Raw genomic sequence first — 20,079 nt, forward strand, 5'->3', positions numbered from 1 at the left:
TTTCATTATATCCCAGCAGGGTACATGAGATGATGAATTGGGGCACAGAAAAAAAATATTGAACCTCTTTATATTTGTTTCATTCTTTTAAAATTTTCATTCTTGCACATGTGTTATAATCTATGCATTTATAATTCATGCATGTAAGTTATAAATAAATCCACAAACTCTGAGGAGGTACATGCAAAAACATTTTCTTTGTATACCACCAATGAGATTTTGACTATTGCTTGATGTTCTAAGTATATTTACATGAATGTGGAAACCACTTTTGAAGAATCCATCTTGTTTTGAAGCATAGTGAACCATATGATTTAAAAGAACCTATCAGTACATCTTTTTTTTTTTTTTTTTTTTTTTTGCAAAGTGAAGTGTAAATTCCAGCTATTTCTGTTTTGTATGTCTGGAATTCCATGTGCTGTAGTGGTCTGGCCAGCAGGGGCATACTTGGACTTTCCCCGTAGGCTCAGTTCAGTCCACACACATTTATTGAGGACCATCTAAGTGCTACACACTGTGCTAGGCATATGAGATAGATACAATGGCCTTGACCTTGGCCCTAGAGAGGTTTATGGTATAGTGGGGTGGACAGATGTATATTTTTTAAATTGAATGAGATGAATAAGATGATGTACAATTCTGGGTGGTGAATACACAATGTGATTTATAGATGATGTAATACAGAATTGTACACCTGAAATCTATGTAACTTTACTAACAATTGTCACCCCAGTAAACTTTAATGGAAGAAAAATAAGATGATATACAAGTATGCATGTGTTGCTGTGGGAGGGCAGGAGATGGCTCTTAGCTTATCCTGGAGCAGTCATGGAGAGCTTTCTGGAGGAGGTGTTGTTTTGAGCTAAATTTTGAAGGATTACCCAGAGTAAAAAGGTGGGGAGGAGTGTCAGGACACTCAAGGGCAGAACCACAGAGGTTTGTGCTGGGAACTGAAATCTTCTGTATTCCTGGAGCTTACACATGGGGATGAAGCAATGCGCTCCAGCCACAAGGAAGTCTGGGGCTTTATCTCAGAAGGCCGGACATGGGAGGCCTCTGCAGTATATGGGGATACATCCAACACCAAAAGCTTTTATGCAGCAAACAACAGAGTAAGACTTGACTTTTGCCAAAACTATTCTAGTAGGAGTATAGAAAGGTGATTTGGGGTGGGAGGGGCTAAAATGTAGGCATGGTGCCCACCGAGTTCAGAGGCCATTTTAAAAGTCTAAGCAGAGGATTATATGGGCTGGGTCAAGAATAGTAAGTGTGAAGGAAAGGAATGATGGATTTGAGGAACAGCAAGGAGGCAAAGTCCGCAAGACAGTCGGGATGTGGGAAGGGAAGAAAAGGGAGAATGGAGAACAGCTCCACATTCCTCGCTTGGGCAACCAGGAAGTCAGCTGGATCTGGGGTAGAGGTTAGGAAGGGAGATGCTGAGTTCAGTTTTAGGAATGGTGAGTCTGAAGTTACCTATAGGACCACCCTGTGAAGATGGCAGGTTGGACTCCAGGTATTACAGTCTGAAGAGAAAGAGTGGATGCGAATGAGGAGAGGGAGGGAGCTAGGGCTGGCAATAGAGAGGAATGAACAATAAAGATGGAGACAACTAGGACAGCAGATGAAGTCACCTTGAGAGCACATGGAATGAGAACTGTGGGCCTGAGACATTGTGTGCTCTGGCTAGAGAAAGAGAAAGAGGTGGGTCATAGCATTATTATCTGAGGAGGGCAAGAAGAAGAGAGGAGGAGACAGGAGAATGCGGAGCGAGATGAGCCAGGAAAGCTAAGAGGGTAGGGGAAAGCATCCCACACCTCTGAGGGGTCAGGAAGATGAGGCTTGAGAGGCAATCATGGCTCCCTGCGAAATTATTGTCACTTATAAAATTAAACAGAAGCAGCACTTCTGGGAGTTGGAAAAAAAAAAAAGGAAAGAAAGGGAGCAAAGGAGAGAAAGAAATGAGCGTCAGTAAAACATTCATTAAAACTTCACTCATTTGTAAATTTGCAATAGCTCAAATGGGCTCCATTGGATTTTAACCTTAATGATAGCAACAAGGAAAGGTTCGGGGCAGACGGCTGGTTCAGTTGGTTACGGCATGAGCTCTAGGCAATGGGGCTGCAGGTTCGATTCCCACATGGACCAGCGAGTTGCGCCGTCCGCAACTAGAATGAAGTCAATGAGCTGCCACTGAGCTCCTGGGTTGCCAGATGGCTCAGTTGGTTGGAATGCGGGCTCTCAATCACAAGGTTGCTGGTTCGACTCCTCGACTCCCGCAAGGGATGGTGGGCAGCGTCCCCTGCAACTAAAATTGAACACGGCACCTTGAGCTGAGCTGCCACTGAGCTCCCAGATGCTCGGTTGGAGTGCGTCCTCTCAACCCCAAGGTTACCGGTTAGACTCCCGCCGGTTCGACTCCCGCAAGGGATGGTGGGCTGCGCCCCCTGCAACTAGCAACAGCAACTGGACCTGGAGCTGAGCTGCGCCCTCCACAACTAAAGATTAAAAGGACAACAACTTGACTTGGAAAAGTCCTGGAAGTACACACTGTTCCCCAATAAAGCCCTGTTCCCCTTCCCCAATAAAATGTTAAAAAACAAAACAAAACAAGGAAAGGGTCTAAGAAGTAAATAAACAGGCTAGGCGGACTGTATGTATAATGTCTAAAACAGTGTCCTGTCCATCTGGTGCTTGCACAAATCACCTTTGACCAGCATCCAGAACAAGCCCAAGGTAGAAGGGCCTGACAGTGGCTGAGCCCAGCTCAGGGGCGAGTACAGCCAAGAAGTGATACATATAAAAGTAAAGAAGGCACTCCGTGCTTCAATTCAATAAGCAATTGTTGACGTTTTCACAGCTACTCTGTACTGTGGGTCAAAAGGACACAGCAGTCACTTCACAGAGGCCTGGCCTGTCTCAGGGAGCTTACAGCCTAAGACCATAGACTCGCTCAATAAGAGGAGAGAGGCCCTCCCTAGCGTGTCATTCTCCAAAGTGGGTCTCAGAGAAGTGTGTGGAGTAAAGGAGTTGGGGAAGATGTTCCTAGAGGTGGCACTGGGGTTGAACCTCGCAGGGCAGTGAGAAGGCACTTGCCAGGAGAGTGGGGACAATGGGGACCATTTCATGCTTTGGGTCAGGTTATGGATGAGCCAGCTGGCCAGCAGAGGCTGGCCAGGCATGCCCTACTGTCATGGAAGCTGAGAAGACCCCTGACTGGAAGAGATTTTATTTTTAATGAAAAAGAAGAGAGGTACCAGTGTGGAGTAGCTGCTGGGGAAAGGAGAGCCAACACCAGCTAGAGACAAACAGCCCCCATTCCCTGATGGCCTGGAGGACATCGTGTCAATCCGGCCCAGGCCAGTCACCAGTGCCCGTAAGAGTAACAGAGTCAAGGAAAGATTTCCTCTGCTGAGATGCTGGATGCATTTTGAAAAGATTCCCATTGAAAACCGTTGCAATAAAAGGTCTCAGGTCTTAATTAGCCTGGCTCTCCCACTGCCTGCCTAGTCCCATTCCCCAGCCACACGAGAAAACAGACTGCTCTCATCCACCCTCAAGTACCTTAGGAGCACCTTATTCATTTACAAACAGTTGATACTCTCTTTACAAATGAAGTCTATTCTGCGAAGGACTTCTGCCAGACAAGACCTTGTTAGCTAAATTCCATTAATAGGTATTTGAAACCATAAAGCCGCATAACAAAAACATAATTTGTTAACAAAGACCTGTTAACTCTGTATGCTGGCTTTGCCTCCAGGAAGACTAAATTCCCCAGGGCCTTTCAATTCTCTCCATTGCCATTGTGGCCACCTTGGGGACTGACACCTGCAGACATCCTGTAATGAGGGGCTGAGTCTGTTTTGTAAGGATAGTGATTTGATCTTTGACTGTTTCTCTGCCCTGGGACTCAGCTCCCCCCTTCCAGAGGAAGAAATGATGGTTGGGAACCTGGTCACCTAATTCTGAGTTTAGAGGTCATTAGATCATATGTGCCCTGAATGCTCCCTCTACACCGGGATACGATGTAAGATAAAATAGAAGGCGTACTGCTCTGGTGTCTAGAATCCAGATGCAGATGGTGCTGAAGGGGATGGCAAAAGCTGCATTGCTAGGGCATGTACAGTGCCACCATTGTGCCACCATTGTGCAGTAGCTTTTCTCAACCATGCATGCAGTCCCTGCAGGGCAAGGGGACAGTTAGTTGGGACTCCAGACCAGAGCAGCTGCTGTTCTGATATTTTCATACACTGGTCTCCTTCAGGTGATTTTGTTTGAATTAAGAGGCCTGTGGCCCAATATAGTTTGAACCCTAGTGGGGAAATGGTGAGGGCAAGGCTGAAGACCTGGGAAGGCCTGTTCAGGGCAAATGACTTGGAGGAAGAGACTCCAAATTCCAAGAAATGACACATAGGAGACGATGTTTCAAGCAAAGTTTGGACTATAAAGAGAAACCTGGCAAATTGAGGTAGGTGGGGTCCAAAGGGAAGTGAGGATGTATCAACAGGCATATAACTAATCAAAGATGTTGGGACACAGTGGGAAATGGGGAGGATTATAACTGATTGAAGATAGGAAGTACCTATTCAATTCTAGGAGGCTTTGCTGGAACCCACAGGCAGGTCCCAATTTTTATCTGGGGTTCTTTTATTATTTTTAAAAAGAACAGCTTTATTGAGATATAATTCACATACCATACAATTATCCCATGTAAAGTGTACATTTTAATGTGTTTTTTTAGTATATTCACAGAGTTGTACAACCATCACCACAATCAATTTTAGAACATTTTCATCTCCTACCTAGAGTTCTTGACTCTACAGAGTAGATGGAGAAATTGGGTAAAGAGCAACCAAGATGACAAAAAGATTATAAAGTACGAGCTCAGAGAGCATGGGAGGGGGATGGGACTCTTGAGGCCAAGGGAAGGAGGCTGTGGGAAGATCTGGTGTTTAAAATAGGGAACTACTAAAAGGAGGAGATTTGGCCTATGTTTCCCTTAAGGACAAACAAAAAACTGGGCTCGATTACAGCAAGGGGATTTAGGTAAAACACGAGGGAAATAAAAAAACACGCCCAACTTCCTGGCAATGTTTATAAATGCCTGGGTTATGCTGCCCTTGGACTTAAGACTGATGAACAGTCATCACAGAGTGAGTTTTGAACAATGGCTTCTTCCAGTTTCACGGTGACTGTACAACGATGAAGCATTCCTTCAGAATTGGCTGAGTGGCTGCCCTTTCTGTGAAGTGTAGTCCTGCTAATCCCCGTTTAGGGAGAAGCTTCTAGAGAGCCCTGTTACACGCTGGATGAGTGATGGCCCTTTGGATTTATGAATGGAGGTTTCAAATAATAGTTTCCTGGTCATATCAGGCTCACGTGAGGGGCACTAGAAACCACAGCCACAGATCTCTCTTCCTGATTGTTTCTTGATTAAATTTATTCTTCAAAGAATTTTTGAGCTCCTGTTGTGGGCCAGGTGTAATACACACTAGAGATAAAGCAGTTGTTCTTAACCAGGAGTGACTTTGCCCCCCAGGGAACTGTTGGCAATGCCTGAAGATGTTTTTGTGCACAATTGGGGCGGGGGGTGGGGTGCTACCGCCATCTAGTGGGTAGAGACCAGAGATGCTGCTAAACATCCTACAGTGCACAGGACAGTGCTCACAACAGATCCAATCCCAAATGTCAATAGTACCAAGCTCGAGAAACCCTGAGATAAAGAATTAGGATTCAGTACCTGCTCTCAAAGGATTTGTGGGTGGCCGGATGGCTCAGTTAGTTAGAGCGTGAGCTCTGAACAACAGGGTTGCTGGTTCGATTCCCACATGGGCCAGTGAGCTGCGCCCTCCACAACTAGATGGAAGACAACGAGCTGCCGCTGAGCTTCCAGAGGGGCGGCCGGATGGCTCAACTGGTTAGAGCGTGGGCTCTCAACAACAAGGTTGTTGGTTCAATTCCCGCATGGGATGGTGGCCTGCGCCCCTGCAACTAAAGATTGAAAACGGCGACTGGACTTGGAGCTGAGCTGCGTCCTCCACAACTAGAATGAAGGACAATGACTTGGAGCTGATGGGCCCCGGAGAAACACACTGTTCCCCAATATTCCCCAATAAAATAAAATAAAACATAAAAATAAAAAGGATTTGGTCTATTCATTGTGCTGTTTCTTAATAGGGCTTGAAATGTGTGCTAATGAAAATTTCTGCATTGAAAAAAGCTCTTCAAGTTCCTTATTTGAAGCAATTATAACTAAACCAAATTTCCCAGTACCATTCGGGATTGACAGCTTGGTGCTATTGATATAAAGGGGTTCATTAGGACAGTACACAGGTGAACTTTATCATCTTTATCAGCAGTGGGCCTACATTGTTATCTGAATGTATATATAGAATATAGTTAGATGGAAAATAACCTACAAGTTGAGCTAATATAGTAAATCTCTATAGCTAATTTCCTTTAACTTGAACTTGTTCATAATTTCGGCAGGGCATAGCTAAAATCTCACTTTGCTTAGAAATCCCCTGGTTTAATAATAGTTGCAGATGGATTATTTGCACTATTTTGGAACTAGTTCTTTCAAGCTCTCATATATACTACTTACTATAAAAGCAACCAATATGTTAATTAAAATAAAATACCGCTTTATTAAAATGGCACCCTAAGGACCTCAAATACACCCTATTTTATTTCGCTGATGTGGGAGGTCAGTTATTTGACCTGGTGGTAGTGAGCTGTTCTGGAAAATTGCCTTTTTTATTTAATGAGGAGTAAAGTCAGCCAGAATGATCTCCAACGCTTTTTTCCCTGCTGTTAAAGTTTTCAACTTAGCAGCTTTTGAGTGTGGCTTTCAGAGGCTTGGCATCTCCGTCCTTCAGCTCGAAATCTCCCCTTTACCATTGTGCCAAGTGCTCTGGGCGTTCCAGTTAACTGGAATGGTCTTGAAAATAATTGAAAAAAAATCTGTAATTCAGACTCTTCAGTAATTTATACTGGTTTTTGCCCCCAAAGGATCCAAATTCCTGTGGGTTCATTGGGCTTCAAACCCAGTATTTAAGAATCATCACAAAGTACATATTTTTGAGTTGCTGGTGCTTAAAAACTGAAAGCAGAAAACCCTTCTGAGCCTCAATTTCGTCACTTGTAAAGTAGAATCTAAATCCTTTCCTGCTCTGTTTTTTACTATTTATGAAGTAGCCATTAATACTCTCTCAGTAATTGGCTACGTTTCTCTCTCTGACCTTCCTTCCTTTTTTCCTTCTTTCCTTCCTTCCTTCCTTCCTTCCTTCCTTCCTTCTTTCCTTCCATTTGGAATTTTCACCGCTGAAGACACATTTTTTCATGCTTAAAGTGTGAGAGTTTTGCCTTTGAATCTAAACAAATCTTTAACCTCACTTTATAATTTTCTACTCATTGTCAAGGACTTCCTTGGTTAGGACAGTAACCGCGTCCTTTTTAAATCTTTCTTTTTTCCTCTAGACCAGCTAATTTTTACTTTACCAGGAGGATCAGTACCCCCAAATATCTTTGTTAACTTTTTCCAATTTTTTATCATTTCTGAACTAAAGCCAACTGAAGCCATTTTGACAAGTCTGAGCAAATAGCAACATTTTGGGGGACTAATCCTATTTCCTAAAAGACTCCGAAAGGCTATTCTTTAGGTTAGTTGGCCCAAACATTTTGCGAACAGACGGGAATTTGAGTCATGAGACGAAGCCTGATGGAAATCGTGCACGCCTGAAACCTGCTAGGTTAGCTGCAGACAGTTGTAAGGAGTGGGGACATAAAGAGTGACCACAGCTGCCTGCATCAATTGGACACGTAATGGGGCCTGAGAGTTTGCCAGTGGCCTACTCTGTGAGCTGTGTGGGAATCACGTACCTCACACCAGGCACCATGGTTCCAGCCTGACGGTTCTTACGTAAGATTTGTGCGAAAGGCTGCAAACTTCTGGCTGGGGAGGGAGCATGGAATCGAAGCATCAGGGAACTTAGGGTGACTCTGGCCACAGCAAGCTCTTTCTCTTTCTCTTGATTCCCTGGCCTGCATGTAGCCAAGTGGATTCCAGCATCCATGAAAGGCTAGGTAGGCTAGGCAGAGGATGTCACTGCCCCAGTAGCACAACTCTGGTCTCACACACAACACTCCGGTGTAGCCTTCACAGATCTCAATGGACAACGCTACAGCTGGTCCCCACCACAGCGGTCCTTCCACAGAGGCCCCCAGAGATGAATGGCAAGGCACAGCGGTGGGGAGGCCTGTTGCAGGAATCTATCCTGGGGCTGAGGGATGGCCACGGCGGCTCAACACCCAGGGTTGGCTGTGGAGCCAAGGTTTCTCATCCTACTGGAGCTGACATCTGAAGGGGAAAGTGAATTGCCAGATATAACCAAGAGAAATCTGTGGCTTGAGGTTTTATAATGTAATTACAGGCTACCAATGCCTTCCTTTCCACCTGTATGTATTTCGCTCAGCTTTAAGCCCTCGCTTCTGAAGGGCAAATTGAGAATTCTGTTCCCTGGAAGCTGGAGAAGCAGCAGCTCTTGGCAGAGTGCTGTGAGGCCAGGGGCTCTGCTGGCTGGTGTAGAGCGACTGCCTAACGCTGCAGGGGCAGCAGAAATGACCGCAAACATAGTGAGAAGACCTCAGCTGAATGGGAAATGCCAGTCCCTAGGCACATTTGTGCTGGCTATGTTTGAAACTACAATACACATGCCATGCTCAGGAAACCCACAATGGGAGTAAAAATGGAAAAAGACGGCACCATGTAAGCTGAAAGGATGAAGTCTGGCTGGGGCCCTAGAACGGGACTAGTTAGCTTAACGAGAAACAGCTATTTAGTTATTTACCATCGTGTCACACTTTGAGAAAGAAATTTTAATGACACAGGAAAAAGAAAAGCCATTCTGGGTATATGGTACAGGACCAGCTAAAGCTGTAATCCTATACACAGAGGACCTGGTAATAAAAGAACAGTCTCGAAACTGCTTTTCCTCCTGTTCATGTTCACAGCAACAGCTGGATACATACTAATTGCAAGAAGTGCAAGAAAGAGCTTTCAGTTTAAAAGCAGGCATGCCATAATCAGTCTCTTGCCAGCACAGTTTCAGACACCAGCGTGATGTGCCACCTAGCAGGTCTGTTTGCAACGTACACTCACCGTTCCTCTTTTGTGTGGGTGGCTTTAGGTGCATCCCTTCCGACCATCAAGAAATGGCTAAACCAGGGGTTCTCAGCCTCGGCGTCAGTGACATTTGGGTCGGGGTCACTCTCTGTGCTGGGTGCTACCGTGTGCATTGCAGGATGTTTAGCAACATCCTGGGTCTCTACCCACCCGATGCCAGTAGCACCCTCAGCCCCAGCTGTGACAATCAAAAGTGTCTCCAGGTATTTCCAGAAGTTCCCTGGGGGGTCATGATCACCCCTCGGTGAGAATCACTGGGGTAAACTCACAAGAAATGATTTTCTCTTGCCTTCCAAACCCCACTCCCCAATATCTACCCAGGGCCAGGGAACATTTAAGAGACATTTCCTCATCCACTGACAACAAATTTTCCTCTCATTCTGAGTGGACTTCGGTAATACTTTTGACTTGCAAGACTTTCAGTCATTCAGAACAATGCTCTTATTGCCCTTGAAAAAGGTCCTTTCCAGCTAAATTCTGGGAGTGGGGTGTGGAGGAAGCAGGTAAATCTCCCTTTCAGAGGCATTTTTTTTTTTTTTTTTTTTTTGTCTACAGAAAAGTTTAGACACAGAATTCTACACACCAGGGTCTCTGTGAACAGGAACTTAAAACACCTCCCCACCCCCAACGCCTTTGCCACATTTTTACAAATGAAGAAACTGAGGCCTAGGAGGGCGAGTGACTTGCTCAAGGTCATACATATTCCTAATCGTCCTTTTGTGGGGGCTGAGGCCAATGGAATTCTTTTTTTGCCAGAACTTGTAGGGCTTTGCAAGCAACAGTTTGGGCCAAACCATGCCAGCTAAGGAATGCAAAATTTAAAAATGATAGAATGCTGCAACCAATTAGTGCAAACAAACATTTATTGTGAAATATTCATCCTACCCTTTATTAGGTATTACATCATCAAAGCACTTTGTGGCAATGAAAATAGCTTTTTTACCCCTCTGATTCACCCAATATTCCATTAAAGCTGCAAAAAATGTGCAATCTGCTTGAAAAATAGGTTGCTCTTATTTACTCATTTGTGAAAAGTCAAAAATTAAAAAAGAAAATGATACTAGCTTACAGGCCTCTAGAACCAATTCATCTTCCTGCTTCCCAACTACTCCCCAAAATAATTAACAAAGATAATTTGTTTTAAAATGCCTTTTTATAAAACCAATGCACCTTTCCTCATATTATAATCATAAAAACTTTTAAAAGCCATTATTCACTTTCTTGAAAAAAAGGTGGCCAGCCGTTGTTTTTTGATCGGGAGCATGTGTATTTCCTGGGAGTTCACTTTCTTGAACTTTATGCTCCGGTTTTTGACAGATTTCCTAAGGGCCTCTGTGTTTCCCATGGACTCTTCTCCTTGACCATTGATGTCATAGCCCTGAAACACGGAGTCTTCTCTTTTGAAGGAGAAGTTTTTGGTGGACACACCCGAGAGACCTTTGATCTTGCCACAGAAGATGGTAGGCACGGCATCTTCCACTGAGACAATCACCTTGGATGCCTGGGACTCGCTCACCATCTCAATGTTATTTTCAGCCTTGACCTCGCTGCTGGGCTGGCTGGGCTGGCTGAGCAGCTGGGCAGTGTCATTGCTGCGTATGCGGCTATTCATCATGGCCGAAGCCTCATAGGTCGTGGCAGGGACAAAGGGCATTTCCATGCCTCTGGGCCGTTTCTCCATCACCATGTGACATGGGCTGTTCACTGACCTGCTGCTGTTATACAGAGTGGCAGGAGGAGGCTCAGATTTCCGGTGGGCTGCCAGCGACAGGTCTAGGGCTGCATCCTCCTGGCAGATCTGGGGAGTGACTTTGCCAGCCTTGAGCCAGGGCACTGACTTCATGGAGAGATCCAGGGCCTCGTTCTCACTCCCCATCTTGATGACTGTGTGGCGGCCGAGCTGAAAATACTCCTTGGGCTGGAGGATGTTGAAGGGCTTCAATTCCTCCTTCTCCACAGAAGTCTGGGTGGCTTTAAAGGGGTGCAGGCCGAAGGAAGATGGCGGTTTGGAGAAACTGGGGCTGAACTTGGACTCAGAACTCTGAGGCACTGGGATGGGGATGGGAATAGGGATGGGCACAGGCAAGGGGACGATCACAGGGTAGGGCACCAAAAGGGTGGCTGGTGGGACCAGGGGAGACAAGGGGGGATTAAAGGGCTGGGGGGGCACCGGGGCATATCCAGGAGGAGGCTGACAGGGTGGGGGGCCCAGAGAACCCTGTGAGGGAAACAAATTCTGGAGCACAGCTTCAAATGGCAACGTGGGCTCCTGAGGCTGGCTGGGGATGCGCAAGTCCAGGAGCTGGGGCTGTGCTTCGGGGTCCTCGGCTGCCTGGAAGAGGTTGTTGTGGATGGCACTGGAAGAGCATGGGGTCTCCTGCGGCAGGACCAGAGGGGAGTTGAGGTGCTGAAAGACATGCTGCTCCAGCACCACGGGCAGCTGCATGGGGCCCTGTGTGGTCATAACATAGGTGGCATTGCCGTTAGGGTTGAGCTCGGGTGTGGAACTTCCCTCCACCTGCATGTGAATGGGCATCACCACTGGGGTCTCCCCAAGGCACAGGGGCTGCAGCACGGTGGCCGCCACCTTGAGAGCCATGCCGCTCTGGGACTCAGCTGGGGGGTTCAGAATGGATGGAGCCGGCACCGTCACCAGGGCCTTCTTTACCAGGTCTGTGGAGTTGATGTTCCAGGCCTCGGTGGTGATCAGCTGGGCCATGCCGTTCTCCAGTCTGTTATTGGTCAAGGCAGGAGAGGAGTCGGCCATGTCCATGGAGAGGTTCTGTGACTGCAGATTGTCCATCACTCGCCTCTGATGCCACTCCACCTGCAACACAGAACACACAGCATGAATCTTCCTTCAGAAACTACTTATGATTGCCTTAAGACAGGGGTGTCCAAACTGCGGCCCACAATCCATTGTTAATTGGCCCACAGCAAATTCCAAAAATATATTTAGTTTACTTAAATAAACCAGGTGAGGCAATACGTACTTCACCTCGAGTGAGTGGCCCGGCTGTTTGTGTATTTTACCGCATATGGCCCTTGGTGAAAAACGTTGAAAAAAGTTTGGGCACCCCTGCCTTAAGAGCTTTCTCCATATCTTTTAAAAGTTTCCATATCTTAGTTAACCAAGGAGCACACCCATCTCTCTATGTATATATACGTTAGAGATATTTCCCAATATATACGAACACACCCATGTGATCAGCTGTGCCTAGAGAGCCTCAATCTAACAGATGATTTTGCTATAAACACAGATGATGTAATGATTAAATAGCCAGGTGAGGTTAAACAGTATTTTTAAGCCTAATACTCAGCTTTTATGTTTAGCCTTCAACAGACACAAAGTCTCATTCTACATTGCTGTACCACACAGTTAAGACACATGGAGATTTGACTTGTTCAAATTCAAATAAGCAGCAAAGACTTACTTTTCCTTTAATAAAACAAAACCCAAAAAACTGTCACATTAGAATATTCTATGAAAATGAAGGGGGCCATCCCAATTACAGAAAGCACTTTAAAAACTCTATAGCAATCGTTCTTCTCAAAAAAACTTGATAAGAGGACCAGCAGTGCATTTCAAGGGGGTCATTCCAGTGGTCTTATGGTCTACCTCCCACCAGTGACATCCCCTTTCCTCCCACTAACATGAAAATCCACTCTGCGGAGCAAAGTGAAGATGCAATAACTTACATGAATACTCGTCGGGTCCACTGTCACTTTCCCCAATCAACTCATCTGTCTGACCCATGACCTCTCCTAACTTCTAGCTGTCAAGAGGAGGGGCTGACGATGATTCTAGGGCTAGGGAAATGGAACACTTGTTGGAAACAAGCATCCTCAAAGGTGAGATACACTCTCTTAATGTCCTCGGCACCTATGGCCACCTCTGGAGAGGCCAAAGGAACTGAGCACGGGTGCTTCCTGGAGGAAGCACGGCTGCAGCTGTGATATGGCTCTCCATGGAAATGTGTCCATATTTAGCCCGGTTACCATGGAGAAGGCAGGCACCATGTCTAACTCCGGGATCTGTGCAGCCCTGGAGTCTGGTTGGGCTCAATAATTCAGTAATCCCTGCTCTCGCTGGGCAGGACTTGGGCAACTCCAATTCTTGACCTCACCTGTCAGAGCTGTCTACACTTTAGTCCTGTGGTCATCTTGTCCTCCTCTTCTCACCCCCCAATTACCAACACAACCTCCAAAACAAGTAACAGAAATAGTCGAGCACACCGTGGGATTAGAAATAAACAAGGCCTCCCTACAGGAAGGCTTACCAAATGAACAACTGTGATATTTCCAGACAATCCAAACGTGTCAAATGCATAGAACAAGGAGTTTCTCTGAAGGAGGAGGAGGGGAGGGCAAGGGGAAGGATGCCGCGCAAAGTATCACGTTGTGGAGAGAGTGGTGGGTGACACACGTGGCAGAGTGCACCACCGTGCCTCCGGTGGAGGGGCCCCAGAGCCTGGCTCTCTAGGGCAGGGTACCCCCTGGAAACCATGAAGTAAGCCAGTATGCTGGCCAATAATGCCCTTGGGGCAGAGGAGACAGGCAGGCTGTCCCTAGGAAGCTGAGGGGGCTTGCTCCAGCTGCAGGGCCTGGTTTTCCCTGAGAGGCATGCTCCCTGATTCAGCCCAGAAAACACCATCCCTCCAAAACACCATTCACACATCCAACCAAACAATTTGCTGAATGCTGGCAGCTGGAGATGCTGTCATGAATCAGACAGAAAAGGTTCCTGCTTTCATGGAGATTACAGTCTAGTGGGGCACAGGTCTTTGCCCAGACAGAGATTTGCTAGCATGAGAAGGCATAAAAATTATGCCAGGAGAGGCAGCAACATCAGCGGGACAAAGTTTTGCTGGCCACTTACTGGCAGCCCTGTGAAGGCCCTGAGAACCTAAGGCCTCCTCCAGAAAGGTCTGCCCTATCCCTCTGAGTGGCCACAACTCTCATGGAGGAGGAAAGGATGCAAGGAAGCTGGGTTGGGGCTGGTGAGGACGACGGCAGCAACGGTCAGAGAAGGCACCCATGGTCACCCATCTGAGGTGGCTTCTGATGGCCTGTATGGCAAGTCACTGGGCGAAGCCATGTGCTGTGCTTCCTGTGGGTTTAGCATTATCCAGTAGCAAAACTGCTTTCTCATAATGGACTGCACCTGTCTGCCCTTCCAGACATGGCGCCGTCCCTTCCTCTCTGCCTCCTTGACCACCACCCTTCCCCAAGGGAGAGACAGCAGACTTCTCAATGCCTCCTCCCTCTGCTCCTGACATACACCTTCTGCTCAGGTGCCAGCTCTCATCAATTCCTGCAAAACCTCACTCCTCTCCCTGCCTGGCCCTGGTTTTAGGCCTGCTACTCCCCCGGAACCTTCTTGCTTAGTGTAAGGAGGGGACCTCTCCAGGGCAGGGTGCTTCCCACAGGCCACTGCACCTCCCACACATAGCCAGAGCTAAAACTCGTTGAGCATTTGCTATGTGCTAGGCCCTCTGCTGAGAATTTTCCATGCATTACCTCATTTAATCCTCAAAACAACCCTACCGGAGGGTCCAAGAATTATACTTATTTTATTGATGAGAAAACTGACTCCACAGGAATCATTGAGGTTGGGATTAGAGTTCACGGTCACCCTTGTGGGAGCTGTGAGGGCCACACCCCTCCATGCATTTCGTTTTTTGGCAAGAGTGGCCCCTACAGCCTCCCCTTCAACACCAAGTGCAGGTGCCTGTAGAGCTGTCCGCGAGAGAGCAATTGAGCATAACACGTTTTTAACAGTGGTGGCCAGGTCCTTTCCAGAAAAATCACTGAACTGTTTGCTCATTCTCTTTTCTCCACAGGGACCTCCTCTGCCCCTCTTACCAGGGAAATAGCTGAAGGGTCACCAGAGCTCCTATCCTTGGGGAGTATAGCCCAAAGTGGCTATGGTTCTGTTACTGGACAGCTAGGAGGCCTCCATCCTCTCAGCCTACCTCCAGTTACCCACCCACCCAATCCTGCCTTCCTGAGACAGACGTCACATGGGTGGGAGGACACATCAGCACCCAGGAGTTCCAAGGAGGCCATCAGATCCCCTGCTGGGGCCTCAATTCTCTGGAATGGGCCAGGGCTAGATGGGATGCAGGACAGGCTGTGATGCAGTGGAGGTGAGCAGCGTGCAGCATCTCAGTGGCAGAGAGCCAAAATCTCACCTCTGCCTCCTCCCACTTGACGGCTTTGGACCTGCCTGATGACTCAGCCAAGGCAGGCCTCACGAGCACTCCAGCCTCTTCCCTGGGGAATCGCCAGGCTGATCAGACTGCCTTTTCTCTGCAGCGCGAGGACCGAGCCCCAGCTCCCCACCAGGCACCAGGCAGAGAGCTGGGGTGGAATCAGCAAAGGAAATAGGAGCCTACCTTTGTCATGCATCCTCCGGCCTCCCAGAGAGGCTCTTTCCCTCTTTCTCCCTGCTCCTCCTCCCCCTGCTGTTCACCCCAGCAGCAGGCACCCCACTCAGGGACAGCAGCTGGGGGCTTGAGTGTGTCTAGTGTGGGCAGAGTGGGCGTCGCTGCTGCAGGAGCCAATGCTTGAAGCCCCAGCGATGCCCTGAGAATAACAACCAGCTCATGAGATGAGGGCTCAAAGGGCAAGTCTTTGTCCCCCAGGATGAGCTATGAAGTCAGATAAGGCCTGGAGAGAAAGACGAGGCCTGTCTCCTCCATGCTAATTAGTGTGGGGTGAGGTGGGGTGAGGGGTGCGCTGAGAATGGTTCAAATCAAGGAGTGTCACAGGAGCCAACAACTACTGCTGAAGCAGAGGGAGCAGTGATTTCTTCAGAGGTGACAGGAACACTGGTTTGAGTTTTTTAAACATTGTTGGCAAATGAATTTAAATGAAGTCACCCATCCATTCCCCAGACCCATTATCACTGGGGTTGTGGTACGTGGGTAAACAAGACAGTCTGGCCAATGGGAAGTGGGCAATCTGGACCTGCTGGTCACAGGACACCCTCTCTCTCGGCCCTTGGGCAGTTGCTGGACTTGGAGGCTGGGGGTTGGGGGGCTGGGGTCCAGCCCAGTGTAGGCCACTTGCCTTCCAGATGGAGATTCTGAGAAAAAGTCTCAGGGCCCAGAGCAGATGGAGAAATAGAGACGGACTGCCTGAGGCAGTTGTTGGGCTCAGAGACCTGTGGGGTCACAGACTTGGTGTCTGAACTCCTAATGTTACCATCATGATCATGAAGATCTACACGTCCTGGGGCTGCTTCTCCCAGGATCGGTCCCTTGTCGGGAGACCTCTTGGGCCTCTGCCCTCACCCAATCAATTCCTGCTCACCTGTTAGACTTCAGGGTCTCCTCCTCTGAGATCTCCCCCAGACCCCAATTTACCCTTGTCTAATCCTCACCATCCCCTCATACTGGGATTGCCTACTTATTTGTTTCTTTAGGACGGAAGAACTGTCTCATCAGCTCATCTTTACATCCATACCTGTGAATAGCAGGTGCTCAGTAAATACTTTCAGAATGAATGAAGGAGCACATGAATGAGTATCTAGACCTTTCTGAGTCTCGTGTTCTCATGCCCAGCCTCTTATTGCAGGCCCAGCATTTATAGAATCACGGCAGGTCAAAGCTGAAGGGGTGTTAAAGCTTACATCTCTGTCCTCTTCCTGACCCTTTTACAGATGAGGAGACTGTGGCCTAGAAAGGCTGACTAAAACTTGCCCAAGGTCAGTTATTTCACAGGTCACCACACTCTCACTGTGGAAAGAACAGAGGGTCAGGCCCCATAGGCACCATGGAGGGTAACAAGGCAGCCACCCAGCTTCACCAGCCAGTGGGAGCCTGCAAGGAGACAGCAGATGCAAAATCACTTTGTGGACAGTGAAAAGTCTAACGGGGGTGATGTGTGAATGAATTTCTCCTGGGTTCCCGTGTTTCTCTGACACACCCAGAAAAAGAAAACCAAAGCAAAGCGGCATGTGTGCTGTTTTCCTTATAAGGAGTTACGTTCTTGAAGAAGCAGACCTGGGGCCTAACTCCAGTCAGTGACCCTCTGCACTTCTGTGCCCTGCTGGGCACCACTGCCAGCCGTGCCTGTCTCCCAGGCCAGGTCTCCGGCTTCCAGAGCATTACACAAAGTACTCATTTTGCCCAAGGGGCCTCCATACAGACTGACAGTTTTATAATGAGGTTAAATTTATGTGTTAATTTAAAAAGTAGAATATACATGAACACTCAGATAATTTAGACTATTCTCCAGGTCCTAGAGTCCATCTACCTCCTCATTGTGGGTATTTGACACAGTCTCTCTCTCTCTCTCTCTCTCTCTCTCTCTCTCTCTCTCTCTCTCTCACACACACACACACACATAACCTAAAACCCTCACCCCTAATGCCCTCAGCCACATCCTAAATGATTCTATGGGGCCCCCCTCAAGGGCCTGCAGCAACTGAAACTGAAGGAAGTTCAGAATGTGACTGTGAACGCCACACCGGGCCAGGGCAGGGTCTCTGAGACCACCTCAGACAAAACCTAGTTTCTGAGCCAAGAATTTGGACAAAAACCCTGGGGCACGTTGGGAGCCTCTCTTAGATGCCCAGATGACCTTCTGGACAGAGGCTTGATTTTATTTTGTGAATTGAAAGTATTTTCACCACAGAAACAACTATCAAGAAGACCACAAGGTCCGTGGTCCACAGTGCCAAGCACTCCTAGCAAATGTTTTAGGGGTGGGTACTGAGGTAGCACGGGCTGAGGTTACTTCATAGTATCTGAAGCCAGGGGCCGTTGCTTCTGGCCCTGTGCCTGGGGATGCCCCCTGCAGCCCCAACAGCCTACAGATGTGCCCTGCTTTCCTCTTCCACTGAAATAAGCCTCATCCAGATTTTTCTATCAAGATAAATTCCTTCCTCTAAAACAGGGGTGTCCAAACTGCAGCCTGTGGGCCAACTGCGGCCCGCGATCCATTTTTTATTGGCCCACAGCAAATTCCAAAAATATATTTACTTTATTTAACTAAACCAGGTGAGGCAATACGTACTTCACCTCGAGTGGCCTGGCTGTTTGTATATTTTACCACATATGGCCTTTGGTGAAAAACGTTGAAAAAAGTTTGGACATCACTGCTCTAAAACATTCATTTTTAAAAAATATATCCTGGTAATTCTCTGAAGATTTGTGTTTCCCAACTCAAGAGCTTTGCTTTTTGGGGAGCCTATAGGCAGTTATCAATTATTTCAGGTCAAAACTGGACTGTCTGTGTCCTTGTGGCTCCAAGTGGGGTCCCTAAAGTAGCAACAGCCACATCTCCAGGGAGCTGGCTAAACATATGGATTCTCAGGTCCCACCCACACCTCCTGAATCAGAATCTGCATGTCAACAAGCTCCCAGCTATTTGTGTGCACATTACAGTCTGACAAGTGCTGGCTTAGCCGGTTCTCAAACTTGGTTGCCCCTTAGGATTGCTTGAGATCTTTCAAAAGTACTGATGCCTGGGTCCCCCCACCAAGACTGGGATTTAATTGGTCTGGGGTACAGCCAGGTCATTGGGGTTTTGCAAACTTCCCTGGGTGATTGTAATGTGTAGTCAAGTTGGGAACCCTCCATCCAACGGCCAGAGAACAAGGCAGTTGATCAGCCAACTTTCTTATTTGTGGCTGACCTTGCTTCTTGCTTCACAGAAAAGAGGAAAGCCATCAACCCCGAAATCCCTCACCCAGTCTCCCAGTGTCTCCCCATGTCACCCCCACCCCCCCACCAGGACAACATGAGATGTCTCTCCCTCTTGCAAGGCTAACGTCCCAGAAACCTCTGCTAAGAATCCTGCTCTCTTCCATTGACACACTATTCTGAGTCTATGTTCTGCTTTCAATCCAGTATTTCAGCTGCCCACTCGATGACTGACTGAATTCTGTATAAAAATCACCAACCAAATGAGCAAAGCATAATTTCCACCCTTTAATACAACATGGATATGGTTTCACCATTCAGGACCTGATATGCACTAAATATCTAAGAGGTAATTCGAACTGGGTAAAAAATGGTTTTGCTTTCCCCATAGGGTGTAATAATGGTCAATTACTTGCCCCAGCGATTAAATTTTCTGAGCTTTAAACATCAGCACAGGGACTTTCTACTGAAGCTGTGAACATAATTACCACATAAAGGTCTTCGCAAATTGTTTCAAATATGAAGAATACACAAAATAGGCACCCACCTTAGGGCTGACTGCCTTTTACATCCAGAGATCTATATGCCCACAACCCTCCAAAGTAATCTGACCACCCAGGTTAGCTTTGGAAATACGTTTCCTCATGTCTTACTTCATGTCTTACTTCATTTATTTTTTTTTAAATTTATTGGGGTGACAATTGTTAGTAAAGTTACATAGGTTTCAGGTGTACAATTCTGTAATACATCATTTATAAATCCCATTGTGTGTTCATCACCCAGAGTCAGTTCTCCTTCCATCCAATGGTGGCCACGTGGTTTACCATCCATGTGGTTTACGAGCATCACCTTCCTGAAGATGGACAGTGCTGCGGGGAAGTCTGCCAGAGAAGACAGAGTGCAAATCTTAGCTTTGATGGGATATTGGTGAAAAAGGGAAGAGGTGGGCGAGTCAGGCAGAGGAAGCGGTGGGCCCTAAAATCGTAAACTGGCCATCAAAACCAGGGTACGCCAAGGTCTTCCCAGAGAGCAAGGTGAGGTCATCCCGGGGATGCCATAAGACTTAGTTACGTTCATGTTATTGCCTCATCCTTTTTATGCCTATTTTTCTTATTTTATAGCATATGTAATAAATATAGGAAGACATAAGTTAATAATGTGTGTGTGTGGAGAGGGGTGTTCAAAATTTTTTCTTTTTTTAAATTAAATTTATTGGGGTGACAATTGTTAGTAAAATTACATAGC

At 47.1% G+C, this 20,079-nt stretch overlaps 1 protein-coding gene across 5 annotated transcripts in view; it reads right to left on the reverse strand.

The window, feature by feature from the left end:
* Nucleotides 1-4,708: 4,708 nt before the first annotated feature.
* The window catches only part of RAI2 (retinoic acid induced 2), a 72,506-nt gene continuing 57,135 nt past the window's right edge, over nt 4,709-20,079 (reverse strand). For 3 of the 5 annotated variants that reach the window (XM_074323506.2, XM_019755378.3, XM_019755379.3), the window contains exon 2: nt 4,709-12,008. In XM_074323506.2, coding sequence (XP_074179607.1) covers nt 10,395-11,984 — 1,590 coding nt within the window. In that variant the 5' untranslated portion in view covers nt 11,985-12,008 and the 3' untranslated portion in view covers nt 4,709-10,394. The remainder of the gene's footprint in view (nt 12,009-20,079) is intronic. The other 2 variants (XM_019755381.3, XM_019755380.3) reach the window with 2 other exon arrangements.

The sequence above is a fragment of the Rhinolophus sinicus genome, chromosome 18, assembly GCF_057876585.1.
Source record: "Rhinolophus sinicus isolate RSI-liver-muscle chromosome 18, RSI-T2T, whole genome shotgun sequence".
In the NCBI taxonomy this organism is placed as follows: domain Eukaryota; kingdom Metazoa; phylum Chordata; class Mammalia; order Chiroptera; family Rhinolophidae; genus Rhinolophus; species Rhinolophus sinicus.